Source organism: Notothenia coriiceps, unplaced genomic scaffold (assembly GCF_000735185.1).
Source record: "Notothenia coriiceps isolate Sejong01 unplaced genomic scaffold, NC01 NC01_scaffold00019217, whole genome shotgun sequence".
NCBI classification, from domain to species: domain Eukaryota; kingdom Metazoa; phylum Chordata; class Actinopteri; order Perciformes; family Nototheniidae; genus Notothenia; species Notothenia coriiceps.
Genome location: NW_011351918.1, coordinates 11,904 through 31,709, shown reverse-complemented (window position 1 = coordinate 31,709; position 19,806 = coordinate 11,904). Strand labels below are relative to the sequence as shown.

The window sequence follows — 19,806 nt, the reverse complement described above, 5'->3', positions numbered from 1 at the left end:
CGATAGCAATTAATATCTTAAGTGCTTTGACAAAAAATCCATAAAAAAATGTCATCTGTGGAAGCCGTGGTGCTGTAAAAAGCACGACCAATCATTTTAGCCGGCCCGGCTAAAATAACTGGATGGCCTACCTGCCTTTCAGCCTTCCATATGTGCACAAACTTATCTCGTGCCCGCATTGGTCATGTGCGCGTTTGTGTGTGTTGGAGGAGGGGCTCTGTAAGGAAGTGGAAGAAGTGCATTTTCAAATTCGAGCGCACTCGAGCTGGTTTCTCCAAAATTACCTACCCCACCTTTAATTATAATTACTACTAAGAGAGAAAATAGGATAGCATAATCAATTATTGTAGTCTCATAGTCTGAACATCGGAGTCGGCTCGGTGAACAGAGGCTGATTTACTTAACGCACACAAACACATAAACTGGTTCTTTATAAATGAAACATTTATTAAAATATTATACTATACTATCTCGTTTTTTGAATATGTTCAACTTACTGTACTTCGACATGTTGCTTTTTGCATATTTTCATATATTCGTAAATATACAAAAAACACAATATATTATAATATGACGAAAATATGAAAGACATGACAGTATAGTTTTGTATGTCCTCAAAGTTGTAGGCATGTTGTGCATATCAAATATTACAATCTCTCCAAAAATCAACTACAATGTCAGGTTTTACTGCATAAAAGCCAAAGGGGTGAATACTTCCGCAAGGTATTGTATGGGAGCCTAATACAAATGTGAAGCCCAAACATCTTATATTGATCGTATAACTTTACACAGTAATTCAATCATGTCTCAGTATTAGAACATTGTGATGTTTCTCAAACTGTCTTTTTCATCATGATTTTATGAAATAATTGATTTAAGTTTACCTCCCTGTGCTTAATTAGCAAGGAAGATATACTGCCTTCCCTCTGATTCATGTTTTATTCCTCAATACATCATCTGCAGTGTGAGAAAACATTTATATATTTGATAAAACAAATGTATTTAAAGAGATCGTTGTTTGTGTTTCATTATCAGCTAGCCTTCTTTTTCATTTCCACATGCCATGAAAGTGCATATCCTTTATGTGATTGTACGTCAGCATGCATGGTGCTCCAACTGTTCCAGTCACGAGTCGCTCTTATAGCACTGCATGAACAATGACCAAATGCGTCATGAATTGGGGCTTTGTGAGAGAAACTACATGGGCCTGCTGTGATCCTGAACCGATAATATCATGTTCCTCCCCTTCCGTTTATTAAGCTAATTCCTTTAACCCCCGTGACTAAACAGATACACAACATGAATAACGTTGGTTTTATAATTTTTTTATTCTCAGTTTAGTGGCTGGTCATGTTTAATTACACATACAGTAATGAAGAGGACCTTTACATTCATCCACAGGATCCATTCAGACACAACACTACATAGCACTCACGAGGCTCAAGCACACACACAGTGGGAGAGATGCTTTACAAGACATATGGACAATGGATGTTTTGAACAGCACAAGTGGTAGTGCCGAGCTTTTATTTCTGAGAAAACTTGCAACTTACACATTCCCAAAAAACACTTTATATTGTGTCAATCCAAAATTAGTTACAGAGCACCTTTTTGAAATGGTGTTCTTTTATTTTACACAGGAAGGCAACACAGCACATTTTGTTGGTAGTCAGGAGGACAGGCACAAGGGTTTTTGTTGATTTAATTTACAGTTTGAGTGTCAGAAAAAAACAGCGACAACAAAGGAGAGACTAGACGACACTAAAGCTCAAATAAAAGGTTCTGATTCTGACATCTAGCAACAACATCACCTTTCAGAATAAGAGTCTGGCTAGGTGGACATGACATTTTGGTTATACATGAAGAGGACAGCTAGTGTATTATTATCTCATGGACTGAAAAAGAAATACATTAGAAATGACTAGTTTTTAACATTTAACCAAAGGCAATCTTAGGCCCTAAAGACAAACATAGATCGACATCACATTTAAGACAGGACATTTAACTACAGCTAAGACACAATGGTTTGAATGAAAACACATGGCTCTCCATAAGAATTGATTAATCAGTTCGGGTTCACAAAAAAGGTTTGAGGGAATGACAAAGACAGTGTGACGAGACATAAAACCGCTCTCAAAAAAATAAAACACCCCAGACTTTTCGACAATCAGAAAGCGGCAATAACGGTCAAGTCAGTCGGACTTGCACCGGCCATAATCCTTCAACTGGTCTGGGTTTGCTTCAGTTTATCCACCTTATTTGTTAAAGAAACCATACAAGACGTCCACAATAAACTCAAGCACAAGTATAGAGAGCCATTGCAGATGTGGGGAGGGTCATTCTGGCTGCACATGTGAGCAGGGTCAGCAAAAAGTTCACGCTAAGGATGATGACTTCACAGACTCAGCACAACGCATGCAGGGGGGGGGGCAACAGATTGTGTCGCTATCTACCAGCCAAAATGGGAAGGGGAACATGAGATGAGGGGGTTAGCGAATGTTAGAGTGTTATCAGAGGTGGAGGAGAAGGTGAGTTTATGGTGTGACAAGATTTCCTCCTTTTCTTCCTCTTTTTCCCCTCTTTAGTGCCGTGATCTTGAACGTGCCATGCTGCTGTTGGAAGGGGTCCTAGAGGGGGGCTTCAGCGTTTTACTGGAGAAGCACTCCTGCTTCCCTGTTGACACACAAGATATATTTAATTAATATGTGGAAATGAAAGACCACGGCATTTAAGGACCACTCTGTTTTTTTTTAAAAAGGGTTACCAACATGTTTGTATGCTCTCATGTTTGTAAAAAAGATGATGTTTCTAATACTGTCTGCTTTAATATGTATTCATCCTTCGTCTGAAATGCAAACTCATTTTATCTTAAAAAGTAACTTTTTATTTAGTTTCTTTCATTATTATGACATCAAGCTTCATAATGTTGTCTTATGAAATCATAATTGTGATTTGAAACTTCTAACTTTGTTAGCATTTCGATGCTTACATCGTTGTTTTTTCTTGACAGAAATGTTGCTCATAGGGGAGCTTTATTTTCTATGTAAAGAAAAATGGTCCCTAATTGATATGAATTCAATGTTATACATGTTTGCCCAAAGTAAAGAGAAGAACATAATTTGAAAGTTGGCGAGGAAACTCAGTCCATTTCCAATCTGTTGCAACAGATTGTGACTATATTGTACTTTTTCCACCCCTCACTTATTCACATTGAAAAGTGGCATATCTTGATGGATTGCTTCAGGAATATGAGCCATATTGTGAGAAATGACTCATCCCTTTTTAGAAAACAAAGGCTTGAGACTGAGCCTTTGTTCTAAACTGTTCTATCAGCCATTTCAGATGAAATTCCTAATCTGTCATGAACGACAAAACTCAATATACAGCAACATCTGAATAGGAAAGCTGAAAAATGGGAAGAAACAAAGCATGAAACATTATTTAAAAGTTAACATGGATTTATGCTCACTTCCATTTGGACTGTATAGCCCTGTTATGTTTGGTAGACACGGATAGAGTGATAGGGTGATGGCACCGTTTCAATGCTACTTAGCAGTATCAGAAAGACTTGAAAATAACATCCCAGAGGTTCATCCTCCCCAGAGTTTAGTGACAACAACTTACCCACTACAGAGGAGGATGCAACTCGTGGGAAATTAGAATTTCTTATTCAGCATCAGTAATTGCTAAACTAAGTAATCTAAGGTACATTGAGAGGCAGGCTAATTAAAACGGGCAGAGCATAAAATGCAACACTCTTTTTCATGACATAGAAAACAAATCAACTAAGAAGAGGAAAGTCAAGAAGTTGTGAAAACTGCAGTCTGAAGTAAGTGCTGATGAGTGTGTGAGGAGGATGCTAAACGGTATCAGATTAAACTTTCTGAGTGGGAGTTTGAACACCTCATTACACTGAGTCATACAGTACCGCCTCTGCTCTGAGTAGGTTTGACCTTCAATGTTTGGAGGCTTTTTTGTCCAGCAAAATTGTTTTTTGCGAGAGTGAGAGGTACTTCCGTAAACTGCAAAAAAAATATGTGTACTTCACTTTTTTGTCCCAAACCTCAATGATTCCAGGGTTTATTTTTCACACACAAGTATGCTTTAAACAGGGAACCCATTATTTCAACACCGCTACAGCTGATGGATGCTAGCCAGTTTACATTGACTCTCTTATGGTGACATTTGCATGCTAGCGAACATTATGTAAGCTAGCATTAGCATACAAAATGACATTAACATATATGTAAAATATCAGAATTCCCAAAGACGTGACGATACAGCATTTATAAGTGCAAAATGGCACACTTTTGGCACAGTTGTTGTCAATGAATATAAGAAAGTATTCACATTTTTGTCAAGGTAACAGTTAGCAAATATAAGTTAAACTTCGGTAAATGGTTATGGATGCTTGAAACATGCAATAATATAGCTGTGATTCTATTTAAGCTCCTTATAGGTTGCCTATTTACATTTTGAACATCGATAAAGACCTATTGTTTGACGTCTTGTCTCTGAACACACGACAAAGGTAGCATTCATTCTACTTTTGGCTCTGTTTTAGCCTCCACCAACTCGGAAAATGGTTGTACCCATTAAATTATTCAGAATGAATGCTGGGCAGGTAGCAAGTGAAGTTATCAGAGCTGTTGTTGAAAAAAAAGCCTATGCTAAGTGTATACTACTGCTCCAGAAAGATGCTAAAATGCTAGGTAGCACTAAAAGGAAATGCAGAGTTGGGAGTGATACTCTATGCGTATGTCACCATAAGCCTCAAGTTTCACAATAGACAAAGTAATTGTAGGCAATGATATTTTGAAAGTATTGATTACACAGGCTTTAAATGCAATATGTAGTGTGTAACACATAAATCAGTACCAGGATATTATTAAGTATTAACATATTGTATTTAGATATTATTAATAGATATGATGCTGCTCTGGATGATATGGATTGATGGCATTGTTATGTGTGCCTGATGACAAGTTGTATATTCTGCCAGCATTTGTGTGAGTTCTCCAAAGCAATCCTAGAAGTCAGTCATGCTTGATAAGTTATTGGTGATATTGCATAATAATTTTATATTATATAACGCTCAACCATTCCCCCAACCCCCCCTGTAAAGCAGATGAAGAATGTTAGCCAAAGCCCCATCGGACAATCATCACAGCTGGATCTAACATCTTCGGCTTGATTATATCAGAGCGGGCACAACGCTTGAAGCGTGCACAATAATCAATCTCGTCTCTAAAAGCCTCTTATTATTCTGCTGCTGCCGCCGCTGCTGCAAGAGTAATGAGATTAGGATGTCTTCTCAGCATATCAATGTTGAACAAAAGCGGAGTGAGTTAAGCTCAAGTATCCCTCCATGAGCAAGAAGTTACTCACTCTGCTGCTGATATCATCACTGAGGCAGAAGGAAGAAAGAGGGGCAAGAAAGTGATTAGGGAAATACAACTTGTTCTATTTGATTTGAGTTCCAGAAGAGAGAAGTAGAGTAAAGAAACCAGTGGGAATTAAAAGTGTTTGACATGCATTTCTTTTACCATTTTGAAGATCCTAGTCAGGGTGCCTTTGCCGTCCCCTGCACTGGCCTTCTTGGCTTTAGCAGACTGTGACTTCTGGTCGCCCTGCCAGAGGGAGAGAAGGAAGCAGTGTGTCAAAGGAGTCTTAGAGATGTTCAGCAGGGGATTAACATGGGACTGACCTTTCTACAGAGATCCCCAGATTCTCATTATAGAGAGCAAGGAGACATGAGAAGATCAAATATCAGACCTCTTACTCCAGGGTGTACTTGGGAGTGACAGAGCGGCAGGCTTGACAGAAACCCAGAATATTGGAGGAAATCAGCTATTGGTTGCGGTGCAATCCAATTTGCCACACTTTTACAGTATATTTTTGTTACATATCTGGCATCTTTTTACTCAAGGTTTTTGAGTGAATAATGCAGGAGTTGGATATTCATGGAACTTCTTATCTGGGCCACCAATGCACACATTAATAAAACTGAAATGCAAAGACAGAGCTGTTGTCTTTTGGGAATGCCAAATTGCATTTATATGAACTAAGGCGCACTTAAAAGTTACCAAAAGAAAAAGATATACAGATTTTTATTTTTTACATTTTGTCCTGCCCAAATCATTTCCACACAGTCTCTAGGAGAGTCTCTTTTTCTGAGCATAATCACACTTGCACACACATGCATGAGGGCCCTAAATGAAGAGCTGATAACGTCGCCTAATGAAGCACAAGGCAGCCTCACTTTAGTCAGCCACAGAGGATTTTAAAAAATAAAACTAGGCTAATTAAGAGCCGGACAATGCCTGTTTTATCAGAACATATACAATACAAGCACATGATATGATAAGTCAGGCTGCAAAGCTACAAAATGGGTATGGTTTATTTGGAAATGGACTGAAGTCGGAAGGAAATGAGGTCGTTATCGCTGATGTATGGACTGATTACAGCGGCTGAAGTGCTTGATGGAGACTAAATGAGAATAGAGGCACAGGCGTTACACTCGAAGGCTGTTGTTCGAGGGTGACCTCACTTGCCCCCTGGGTTTAATTAGGCATGATATGTGTTTCTTTTTAAAACACCTACCAGGCCCATCTTGGCAACTAGTCCTCTCCACTGGATGTGAAGCAAGAGACAAGAACAAAAGGTAAAAGGGAGAGGAGACAAATAGAAATGAGTGTCTTACTCAGCGCAAAGACAGGATGGGATGGAGAGGAGAGTCCATCCAGGGGGGGGGGGGAGGTCACAGGGTCACAGGGGGGCAGGAGCAGATGAGGAACAAAGGGAATGATGAGGGGGGGAGGAGAGAGGAGCGAGGCTCACATTGAAAAGAGCACACATTTAGTGACATTCTGCAGACGTAGCACATAAATAATTGATTTAATACCAGTCAAAAGTTTTAAATGCATTGTGTTCAAACATTCGGGTTAAATGTTTGAATTTGAATGGTATTTGCATTCGTCAAACTTTATCCAAATGGGTTATTTTGTTTGCACATTTACAGTAAATGGGTTTCAAATAAAAAGTCTCATTACTTAATAATATACTCAAATCACAGTTACTGTCCTAGACCTGCAATATGATAATAATCAGACTTTTAGTCCTATATCCAAACATAATTTAGCATGGAATAGGATATGTTGCTGTTCAAAGGAATTAAGGAGTTTCAGTGCTATAAATGCTTAATTATATAAGGTTTATAAAAAATAAATAACATAAAAATGTAGACATTTTAACTTTCTATAACACAAAATCCTAGAATTTCAGATTACACTTAAACTAAAATCCTTGACTTTTGTTCCTTTACACACTTAATGATATTATATATATAAGAGAACATTTGGACTTCAATAGTAGCAACATGAAGCAGACTCACCCTAGACTTGGGAGGGGCAGGGGACACCTGGGAGGAGTTAACCACAGGGAGGAAAGAGATTTGACAGAGTTTGACATAGATCAGAGAAAGTGAAGAAACAAACATGGAGGGAGCAAAGGAGAGACTGGGGTGGGTAGAGACACTGCAGATGTAGACTCCTCCTGTGAAAGCTATAGTGTATTATGTCATTACTTACGATCGTGCGGAAGAAGCTGACCACAGCGTTCTCTGGTCCGCGCTTACGTGGGGCGGCGGCGGCTTTCTGAGGGGCTGGAGAGAGGGCTCCTCGGAAAGATCCCTGGGAAGGGGGAGGGAAAGAAACAACAGCCCATACGTGTTAATGCTAATATTAGCTTAAGATAGCATCTGAATTCTTTAGAAATGAGTTTTTCCGCTTGTAAGAATAAATGCATCAAATACAGAAACGTGTGAAGGTCATCCTGTTGCTTGTCTAACTTACCTGTTCAAAGATAGACTTGTTGACAATAAAATACAGTACAAAATGGTTTGAAAATTGTAGCTGGGTCACTTACCTGGAATATTAATAATCAGAGTTGAGTTGAATAATGAATCTGTAGCTTGTGCAACAGCTTCATAGTTATATTTAATTAATTTGGCCTACTATCACTCATGAAAGTTGATGCCAGTGTTGGCACAGAAAAACATTTATTTGCCAACATTTCAGAACGTTCTCCCCCCTATAAACTCTGCAGAGTCAGTAGTGGCTGCTCAGGTGCAGAATTTCTTTTGAAAATGCACTTATTTTCAGTCTGACTACTCTGTGGAAAGTCTGCTGATAACTTCCATCTCAGATTTGTATTGAATTGGAAGCATTAACAGTAGCCTCACGTCCCAGGCCACTCACATTTCACTCATCCCTAACAGATAAAAACCTTTGGCCACGATTCGTTAAAAACTAATTAAAATTCTACAAATGAGCAGTTGAGTTCTTGACAATGAACAAGTCAATGCAGTTCATCAAAGAAAGACTTGACAAAGTGTGTGAGTGTTTCAAAAGGTAATTATCCTAAAAAAAATTTGCCTAGAAGTACAATATTATTCAAATTATTCAATTAAAAAACCAATGCAAACCCTTTTCAAATTAAAGAAGCTAGCTAGAAGCTAGAGATCCTGACTGACTTATTATTGTAATGCAAAAGCCATAGATACAGGATATATATATATATAGCCTATATACATATTTCTTAACAGCATTATTAATTGCTGTCCGGATGTAAAAAGTATTTTAGCAAATACAACAAAATTAATTCTAAAACACATCACCCACCCCAGAATCCCTTATTAACTTACTTTAGCACTGACATTAAAAAGGTGAAAAGTGTAATTATTTTAATACTGCAACCTCAACCTGCAGCCCATGAGAACATTGTAATTTCCACCCACTTAGTATGTTTATTCTTTTTAGATAATGTTACCTCATTCATCCCTTTCTCTAACCCTGTTAATGTAACAGGAAATGGTTTGTGGGACGGAGGTGGGGGGGGGGGGAACCTTAAGCTTACTAAAAACGGGAAATGTACCCAATATGATAGATATGGTGTTGTCACCTTTACTGTCTTTTATAGGTTTTGTGAAAATGGACCACCGTGTAGGAGACAGAGGAAAAGATACCCTTTGTATTTGACGTCATTTTGTGCATTTCAGCTATACGACTACCACTGTGCGTCAACAGTGACCCTGTGATGTCCCGTTGAATAGGTGCGTGTCTCTGCGTGTGTTCTTGAATCTGTCATGATGTAAGTGATGGGAAACGGAGGCAGAAATGAGAGGGAGGGGAGAAAATAGAGCAGCCTTTGTGGTCGCTGTCGTGCTTTTGTTTGGGAAAAGGACATGAGAAAAGGAAAAGGTTTAGATCAAATAACGCTGGATGAATTCTGCTGGTACTGACTCAATTACCGCCAGTTGTCCCTTTGATGTGAGTGAGTCCCTCTGTATTTTTTCTCTTCTCATGTCGTGTTAAAAAAAGCTTCCTCTATCTTTATATTTTCCATTTAAAAAAAAAGAGAGCTATCTCTTGTGTAACTGAACTCATGAGGTTATTTCCTGTGTCCTAATGCAAATGCCGTTTCCATTAGCTCCTGGAATTCTGTAAATGATGATTTTCAAATCTTGAGCAGTGACACAGAGGCTTCTTCCAAGCCTGAGCTGATTATCAAAAGTTTCTGTCGGTAAAGAAAAAGTTGTTGAGCTCTTTAACTTCCTCTCAAACTCCCACTGCAGGGTCTTTAAAAAACCGGAGGATCTCAATCAATGATCTTAGTTTGATGTCTGAGTTCAGATACAGTGTGTGTGTGTGCGGGTGTGTGTGTGTGTGTGTGTGTGTGTGTGTGTGTGTGTGTGTGTGTGTGTGTGTGTGTGTGTGTGTGTGTGTGTGTGTGTGTGTGAGTATTGTGACTCCTTTGCTTTGGAGTTTTCTATTTGGTACCATTTCTGTTTTTCTTTAATCATGGCTACAACCATTGTCGAGCATTATAACAAGATATTGGAGAAGAAACATTGCTGATGAATTAGAGCTTGTGTATTTTATGGAAATACACTTGTTTTGATGAAGTTAAACTAGGAGAAGGAGAACTTAGCTTAAAATGAAGACAGAGCACCAAGGTAAAACAAATCTAACAGTATTACCCATGCTAGTGTCTTTGTAACGCTGTACTTGAGCAAAACGGTGCTTTAAGCTACATATGCTAACGCTAGCATAGCAACATGCTTAAAATGTGTCTAAATGTTTAGGTTTAAATTAGCACTAAGCACACGCTAAATCTGAGTCAGTTTTGCTGGTATGTTGTCATAAAACAACACAGAAAACTAGGCAAATTAAAGTGTGTCCATGAATATTTGTATACAAATCCATCCGAATGCCTCCATTTGTTGTAGAGATATGTTAGTCTGAATCAAGAAGTTCCAACTGATGAATATTGCTATCACTAAAGCCATAAAGTTCACAGAATAATATTACAAGTTTTAATTAATCTAAAAGACATTTATCAGTGACAGGCTGGCGGTTTTCCCTGGTTCCAGACTTAATGCTAAACTAACCTAAACATCTCTGGTCTCCAGCTTCGAAATGATCGCATAAGCAATAAAGAAGTATCCAGGGTCTGATCTTAGAAATATAACTAATAAGTGTGTTTCCTAAAATTCCTTTAATTATTATGATATCTCAAATGCTTAAGCTCTCACATGTTTCTTCAAGTGACATGGTTGGGTGAAATAAGGGAAAGTGAGAAATCCTGATTCAGAGCACAGGAAGAGCTGCACATTATTCATGGGCTGGGGCTCATCCCAAAGGACTGGTTAATGATCACAACTGTCTCCTCTGAGGTTAGAGGTCACAGCCTGGCCAGGGATCTGCGTTATTATGGATGATGTTTAATAATTCATCCTCAGAGGACAAGGCTGAAGATCATTTCTCTCAAGATATTTACAAAATAGTCCTAACCAGCGTCAATAGGAGACTGGGAAGATTTGCGATGAGATTTTGTAGCTAAACACTAGAAATCTGCACCCTGTAGCACTGAAAGAGAAAAGGTTTCTGAAATTCTGGAAATGTCAATACACAAACAGCTGCAGCTCGCTGTTCCCCTCCGAATCAGGTCCTGAGTCTTGAAAGATTAAAAAGGAGGCTGATAGAGCCATAATTGTGAGGAATATTGTGGGGAAAAAAATACATTTTCTTAGGGAGCGTCAAAAAATTATGGAAGAGCGGCGTTTAGGGAAGGGGAGGATTATATTATATTTTGGTAAAGGGAAAGTAGTATGGCAATTGCTAATTCCACTTATATTAGAACAAACAAATATAACGTTTATATTGTACTATTTTGTTGTGCTTCTATCGTGGTAGCTGAACTCTTTATTTTGAAGGATTTGTTGGGAGTCCATTTTTTTTTCAAGTCAAGGAGAAGTTCCAAACATATATAATAATGTCCTATTATATTGCTCAGCCAACCTCCCTGAAAAAACTTTCGTCAAGTCCTTTAAAGCCTAATTACATCTTGTTTGCTTTGCAGCACATAACCCAATTTAAAAATGAAATACTTGAGCAATATTTGTGCGTACATTTCTTTAACTCTGAGGCTATATCCACAAAGTTTCTTTCATGTATGACTGATAAGGCAGGCCTGGTTTTAATATTCAGGGTTAATCATTTGCAGCCTGTTTTTTTACATCAAATACAATTGTATCCCAGGCTGTTTTTCATTTTGCGACTATTTTCTTTGCCGGGCTGACTTTGTTCTGGGCTCATCTGACCAAGATGCATAAACACATTGTTTATGCTTAAATAGAAATAAAAATAAGCCTGTATCGACTGAACTTCTGATGTTTTTGCTTTTGTAATCCAATTGAACATGCTGCTGCTTTTTCAATTCACATACTCCAGGAAACAAGAACATTGGTCTTGTGGCGATTACAATGCCCTGCCCTCATAGTGGGCAAACTGTGAGTGAAAAGAGTAAAGTTAATTTATTTTTCTCTTCTTACCTTTTCACAGGCTCTCACAAACAAGTTCAGCCAGTCATACAGTACATTAGATTTAATTCTTTAGAGCACAACCATAGTACTGAATATTAACAGTAACTCTGCTTTCCTTTAAACCTTGTTTTCAAGTACGTATGACATAGACTGTACTCTGGGATATATAGATTGGTTATATAGTCTATAACCTTAACGGGTGGATAAACCCATTTGTTGAAAAAATGTGTTTTACATTCTTGGTCACTTTTCAAAGTTCAAATAAACCAGTGGCTGGCTGTAACCAGTTGTTAGCAAAGCAGTATAAAAACACATCATACGTTGAGAAATATAACTAGTGTGTTGTTTTTAGACACAAAATAACTTGTTTAATAAAAAGATCCTGGTTAGGGCTAAATTGAGTATGTAGGCTAAGTGACATAGCTATGTACCGAGAGTATGTTGTAACATGGTGATGTAGTAGCTACGCAACGTTAGTAGTAATGTTGTTACGTACGTCATTTAAACTGACAATGTTTGTTTCAAACTAGATATGAACACTGGTCTCGTGGGTGATGTTCTGTGTTTCTTTTTTTACCCAAAATGCTTTGTGGACTTCCCCACTCTGTAGAAAACTGACTTCCTCCTTTGCTTCGGCCATAATTACTGTGGCCACTAAAGGTCGCTCTCTAACAACAAACGTCAATATGGTTAGCTTTTTAATTCAGCCGATTGCATTTACGCTTCAAAAATCTTAAAATCTGTGTTAATATGTGGAGATTATTTCGCTGGACATAACATGTAAGTATCATAAACTATTGTTTTCCTAATCTTATTTTCTGCACTATTCCAAAGTCCAGGGAACCCTGACGATGCTAACATCTGGGTTTTCCTACAAACAATTCATCATCACTGCAGCACTCTATTAGCTACTTTTTTGGAAAAGACAATCTTGTTAAAACAATATATTTCACTTCAACAAACAGAAAAAGAACCAAAAGAGACATGGAGCATGAAAACAAAAACAAAGAGAGCCCTGAGGGTTGTTGTTAAAGAGTTTTAATCAAGCAGTAATCCAAAAAGCTTTAAAACAGGGTTGGGTTAGGAACAGGTCGCCGGTCACAACAGTTCACAACAGATACAAACACTGCAAAGTTGAAGGCGTTATAAAACAGGGATCAGCACAGATCCACTGCTGGTTCAGACCAACTCTCTGACAGGTCGGGACACGTGAACCTGAGGGGTGAGCAAACTGATGTGAGGGGAAGAGGGGGGTGCTAACTCCCCCTCTGCATCCAAGACACTGGGGGTAGAGGACAGCATCACAAGACGTTTCACTGTGAGCTGAAGCCTGATCTGTACACGGTAATGCTGCACTGCATTCTAAACTCAATGAATAATAATAAAACAAATGTTCTGTTCTTTATGAGTCTACATTTCTGCTAGAATAGCTGATGCAAAGTTAATTTCCCTCTAATTAGTACATCATCATCCCAGTAATTTGAAATAATCAACTTCAGAAAGCATTCAAATGCCGATTTGTTTTTGGGAGTTGTTTCATGTCCTGAGACTGGGGTGTTGGCGTCATCACAACTATTTATGAAACACCTCGTGCTGACGTATCAGCATTTTCTCAAAGCCCTGATTGGGGCTTGGATTAAAGTAAAATCTGACAAAAGGACATGAATAGCAGAAGGGATCCGTTTGAAAATGTCTCCACAAGTGCCTCAGCTGAAAACAACTCAGCCTTACGCAGATACACGCATATTGAAAAGAAAACACTGGTGCAATCTTCTCCAAAACCACTGCCGCAAAGTTTACGTTAAAAGGAGATTCTGTGCGCACTGGCAGATCAGAAACAAAGCTTTGAAAATATCTTCATGATGTTCTCTTGCTGGAAAAATAAGCATTTGCAGCAGAAAGATAGCGCAGCTTGATCTTTTGCTAGAGGCAACGGAGGTGGGGCGAACCTGTCTGTTATGAACACTCATCATTTGAAGGCAAACCCTTGGTGAATATACATAAATATATATATTTGTGAAACTTTGTTTTAGCAAACCTGTCATCAATATACAGAGCAATGTACAATTTTATGGCATAAAGAATAAGAAAAATCAAACAAATACTGCGGTAAATTGTTCACTAGCCTAACGTTGAATGAAAGCTTCATAATTTCTTCTGTTGACATTATTCCCTGAACATTTCACGAGTAACATTTTCCAAAAGCAAAACAAACGTCTGATCAGCAGAAAGATTTGTAGCATACAGTATATATAAAATGTGTTTTTGATCCTGAATCCTACACTGGACACCTTTTCATAGCGGACATAAGGCGAGGGGAGATGCATATGTCATGCTGCTGCAGTGATTTATTTGTAATTACGTTGCTAAACCTGCTGATAAGAGTTCTACAGGGTTTGAACAGCGGGACAGAACAAAAAAAGCTCAAAAATTGAGGGGGACATATTTGTTGTCCTTCAGGATTTAGTGAGCTGTAGGGAAACTCTCCATGTTTTAAATCAGAATGAGCAGAAAGTTGATATTGAAAAGAGAAAATGTTCCCTTTCAGCTTGTTGTGGGTTTTGGGATTTGGCTTCAGTGTGTTGTCAGTAGTGATCAACCAAAATATCCACATTTGGTGCTGAAGCTTCAAATCCATTTCCTTGCAGTGTGCCCAAACTGGTGCCAGGAGCACTAATGGAACTAAACTGACACTCCAACTAAACCGGATCATTGTGGTGTTTGGATTTACTTTGGGTCAAAATGCCTGTTTACCAAAGAAACAAACAAAGCCATGCAGGTACAAGTCATTCTAAAGCGATAATTCTGTATTATCACTTACCCGCAATATACCACAAGCCTGTTCTTACTTTATAAAATGCAGGCTCTTGTATATATTCCCAAGCAGGGGATGATAATATGCTCCTACTCTATTATATATATTTGATGATAATATACATCGTATATCTCTTTGATCATTTATAGCATAATGTGATCTGTTTACTTAGCGGCTTGCTGTACCGTGCAAACAGGAGAAGTCCCTCCCTGATCACAGATCTGTAAAAGTACCACGGAGACAGAGACATCAAAGAAGCATTATGTACTCTGCTGAGTAAAAAACATCTAAAATAATGTCGGCTATTACATCTAAATGATACAGGCCCGTCTCTTACAACATCATCATTACGGAAAGTACCTAGAAACACGGCTGTTCTTCACTCCAGTTTGACGTCCTCACAAACAAACAGCAAGCAATTCCACCAAATCACGTACACAACAGATATATTAAATTTAACCGAAGAGAAGAAATGCTACCAATGTCAGTACCATTCAAATGAAAGACAATACACATAATAATATAGAAATGTATCCTTAAATGATTCATTAAGAAATAAAACCAACCCCACCCAAAGTCGCTATCCAGTGTCGACTTAAGCCAAAGTGAATCATAGGACCAAGTCAGACTTTGGTTCACCATAAAAAAACAACGGTAAAATCAACTATATGACACTCTATGTTGCGATGAATTCTGACAGGATCTGGTAAAAGAATAAGAAGTAAAAAGTTTACACGAGAAGGGCTCGAGTTTTCATCTCGCCTTTCCCTGCTTCCTCACCTTGCTCTTCCTCTTCTTGTCCCCTCCGAAGAAGGTTCCGATCTGATCCATGAGTCCGGGGGCCTTCTTCTTCTGGCTTGCGGATGCCATGTTATGTTTGTAGTAGTGGTCGGTATGTGTCAAAAAGTAGGGTTCGTGTTGCTCTCTTAAATGAGAGAGTGAAAAAATAGAGGCGGGAGAAGAGAGAAAAAACAGAGGGAGGGAGGGAACAAAAAGTAGCTAGCCTAGTCTAAGTCCTGTTCGGGGTAGTCTGAGCCGCACTCTGAAGCTCCGCTGTGTTCCTGGATGGTCTGTAGCTCGTCCGATTCAGAGGGTCGCTCTTTGAAGGTGTTATCCTCTCGGCCCGGGGCATCTCGGGAGAAGAGGCGGGCCAGGTGGGGGCGGGGCGTGGCGGCGTCAGGGTCAGCTGTGCTGGCGTCGGGCCAGGGCTGGGGGGGGCCCTCAGCACCCGTGGAGTCAGTCACCGCCGGCTTCTCCGAGACGCAGCCATTGTTCTGGTCCGCATCTGCCTCACCCAGGCCTGCGCAGAAACAACAAGGGTCAACTATGGGCTCACACAACAAGCAGCAGCAGCAGCAGCAGCAGCACAATGGGCTCTTTTCACCAGAGCCTGCCCTTCCTGCTGAACCACAGACCAATTACAGTTCACTTATTAACTTGGAATATTTTACCTGACCAACAGGAAATTGTATAATTGTAGATCAGAGCAACTATAAAGGGTTAATTTGATTCCCAAGCAACGTTTTGACTTTGGGTCAAAACAATGTAAGCAGGTGTTCCCAGGTTCATTAGAGAGCTTGCACAAAGCCTTTCCGGATGTATGACAGCAAAACAGTTTAAAAGTGGGTTCATACAATTTTAACAATTAACCATCATCTTTCCAACATATTTAAAAGAAAAAACTACAGAATGGGTTCCTCAAGAGTAAACTATTGTTTACAATCAACCGTCATAGCAAAACTTAATTTTTTCTTCTCAGGTTTTTTAAGTTGTTCAATTAATGTCTGGAAGAAAATGGCATATTATTCAGATTTTGGGAAACGTATAGCTTATTTGCAAAATGTGTAAAAAGAAAGAGTTACAGCGTACCCCTACCCCCCTGAGAGTGTGTGACTTTAAATTAGGACCCGTGGCAAACATGAGCACATAAAAGGTTCCATGTATTTAAACACCATAGGTTGAATAACTTTTGTCTAGGTTCCCTAATAAGTTGATATTATTAAAAAGCACTTTTTCAAACAATTATATGAAGTCATAAGGAGGTAATTGGATGTCAATGTCATTACAAATGGAAAAGATAGAATAAAGAACCTTTGAGATATGACAACAAAAGTACGTTTGCAGGATTAAGTTTAAAAATAATGGAATCTCCGTGAAATGCTTCACCACCTTGCTACAGAGTGAACCCTGCGTAGCGCATTAGCTCTTATCTCCCTGCATTATCATGGCTCATTTCTCACTTCGCCCATAAAAAAGCAATGTTCCTATCAGTTCCAGCGGGATGGAAATACAGCTGCTTCTCTAATGTCCACTTTGACAGCTATCCATTAAGTTAGCCCCGCTCCCACAGCGGAGGACATCCAGTGCATTCCTGCCTCCGAAAACAATATCCACCCTGTACTGGCAGAAATGGTGTAGCACTGCACCAGAGAATCTGCATGCTAATAATGGCCCGCACAGAGGCCTGTTGTGGGAGCTGCATAGTTATTACAGAGGAACAATGGGCCCAGTGTCACTAAAATAACTCCTATAAGTATGGATTTTCAGCCCAATGCACGTTCACACTTATCTGATTCTGGACCGAGAGCTGCACGGTCGCTGTCTCTGCGGGCAGAGCTTTGCACGGGGGAGATGCAGATTCCTTACAGTTTCATATGAAAATGTTCCTTAAAATATGCATCTTTAGCAGCAACACCAGCAAAATAATATCGTATTATTTGGTCCAATGAGTTCTTCAGCTTGATTTCCTTCAGGCGGATTTGAAAGTCATGTATCAAATGATACATCAGATACATTTCTGTTCTTTGAGGAAGGAAGCCCCGAGGAGCCACTATGTTTCATACACACATCATTGCTCATGGAACATTTCATGTGGTTGTTGCTGTGTTATCTTCACCATTTATCACCAAGCCAGACTGAAGGGTGATTAACTGTCTCCTGCCAGACAGATACCTGCACTTTCTTCAGCTTTCAGTAGATACAAATGTTGAATGAGAATGGTTTGTCGTCATCCTTCTAAAGTGTTACTGTTAGTAATGTCTTATACAGATCAACCAAAATGTCATCAGCTGCTTGGTTACAAACAGAATGAGAAATGCGTTTTCTTCATTTTCAAACTTTGAAGATGTAAGGAATAGGGATGAGCAGATCTAGGATTTTCTTAGTAGACTGTGGTAAAAAACACATTAAGTAAATTGGGGTGAATTTCCATTGTTGGGACAATTGTCAATATCCTTATGAGTCACTTAAAAAAGGTCTCTAGTTGGCTATTGTGGTAGAAAAGTGCAAATAAAGCTTGATTTAAATGTATTACAGGAATAATGTAAAAAAGAAACGCCTGCTTAAAAAAGATTTGTGGCATATCGGCAATAAGTGTAAGGTAAGTGAAAGTAATTTAAAGAGGCCCTATTATGCTTTTTGTGGTTTTCTTTTCCTGCAGTGTGTTGCATGCAAATGGTCTGCAAAGGCTGACATTGCAGGCACAACATACAGATATAATCATACAAATGAGCAACTCTTTAAAGATGTTTAACCATATCTTAATATGCTTTTATCACAATTATTTAGACATCAAATGCTCATAACATCGCATGCATTATTGTCTGTTTGAACAACTTCTGTAATAAGACATGGTTATTAGAAGGCTGTTATCGGGGTGGTCTCTTTAGCACGTCCATAACCCCATCACCTGCACGGCTGCTGCATCCTGGCCTCACACACCGCACTTATGTCAAAAGTACTTAGTGAAGCTGTCTCATTCAGTGTGTCTCATTTCCTCATCATGTCACCCTTGTCAAGGGAAAAAGCTATTTTACAAGCAATTTTCAGAGACTTAAAGTCCTCACTGTAAACTAATAAAATCCTCACAGGGTTAACATCTGCTTTAAGCTATATAAATCAAAGACTTTCTCTGGGCTTCATTTCTCAAAAGCAAAACTGACAGCGGATATTTAAAGTGTACATCATAGAACGTGACAACCTTTCAACCTTTTGTCTCCATTTGCCCGAGTCAAATATATAGGGGTTTAGGGGATCAGAGCTTAAAAAGAGAAATTCACCCATTTTTCTGTGGATGTCTAATCAGTGAAGCTGCCGGGCAACTATGTTTTTCCATGGTCCTGAACGCATCAACATAAATGTAAATAAAGTCTGTAGAAATAACAGGAAGCAAATAAAAAAAGAAGAATAAATGAATTCTGCAGCACATTGACGTGTTCTGGACACGGCTCAAAAACAGAACCTCCTTGTTCCCTTGGTTTATAATGCAAACTATGTATGTGCACAAAGGTGAAAATTGCATCCCATAATTATCATCTGTATTTATTCAAGCAAGATCATACAAAACAAATGCATGCGAGAAGGACTACACTTACCATCATCTCTGATGAGACATCCACATGACAGGTGGCACAATTTCCCTTCAAGATTTGATACTAATCTAATACTAGGTCCTGAAATCAACAAAGTGCCTTATAGCCGTTGAGCACTGCAGAACACATCTCTCCGAACCATATGATGATCCAAGCACATATCTGCATTAAGAAAGTCTATATGCTCTCCCCTGGGTTCCCAAAACTCCTAAAGATGAGATGCAATAACAGTAAGTGGCTCTGGGTTCAGCAGGAAGCAGAGATTTCTCGATAATACACTCCCTTTTGGATAGTTTGTTTATTACGTCAGCAGGTTGCATTTTATGACTTTATTGGCCTTAAACTTTATGTTTAAAATAACCCACACACTGTTTCTCCAAATGTTCCCAGTAGTTTCTTCAGCACTCAGCATGACCTGCCAGTCATTTGAGAAAAAGCTGGCTTGGGATCTCCACAGTGAGGCTCATTAGTGACAGCGTGCATGATAAATGTGTATATAATTATGTGGCATTTCTACAGGGATAGCTTATTTGTTTAAACTATGAATGTGTATATATATATAGCCTTCCTCAAATGACCACAGCCTCGTTAAACAATGTAAAGAGTCTGACAAATAGCGCATCAATCTTCTTTGTCATCAGTAAATATGTTTAATCACAATGTAGTCGCCTCTCAAGAGGCTGTGGCTGTTTTTGTTACAGAAAAACGTAGAACAAATAATAGAGCTGTTTTTTTTC

General features: G+C 38.9%; 2 protein-coding genes across 7 annotated transcripts; both read right to left on the bottom strand.

Moving 5' to 3' along the window:
• Positions 1 to 1,309: 1,309 nt before the first annotated feature.
• Positions 1,310 to 15,706, bottom strand: LOC104951809 (myelin basic protein-like). 6 transcript variants are annotated; one of them, XM_010778537.1, is made up of 7 exons: positions 15,480 to 15,592; positions 7,590 to 7,691; positions 7,394 to 7,420; positions 6,604 to 6,633; positions 5,547 to 5,630; positions 5,389 to 5,407; positions 1,310 to 2,673 (listed from the first exon to the last, which is right to left on the bottom strand). In XM_010778537.1, the coding sequence occupies exons 1-6, from the start codon at positions 15,567 to 15,569 to the stop codon at positions 5,405 to 5,407; spliced, it is 336 nt and encodes a 111-aa protein (XP_010776839.1). In that variant the 5' UTR covers positions 15,570 to 15,592; the 3' UTR covers positions 1,310 to 2,673; positions 5,389 to 5,404. The 6 variants fall into 6 exon arrangements, with proteins under 6 accessions (XP_010776839.1, XP_010776844.1, XP_010776838.1 ...); XM_010778542.1 differs by lacking the exon at positions 6,604 to 6,633 and having other exon boundaries at positions 5,547 to 5,621; positions 15,480 to 15,706; XM_010778536.1 differs by lacking the exon at positions 5,389 to 5,407.
• LOC104951810 (myelin basic protein-like) lies at positions 15,602 to 15,999 on the bottom strand (the record flags this gene model as incomplete). The annotated part of the gene is made up of 1 exon (XM_010778543.1): positions 15,602 to 15,999. A coding segment is annotated over one exon (296 nt), but the record flags the coding sequence as incomplete, so codon positions are not given.
• Positions 16,000 to 19,806: the final 3,807 nt, after the last annotated feature.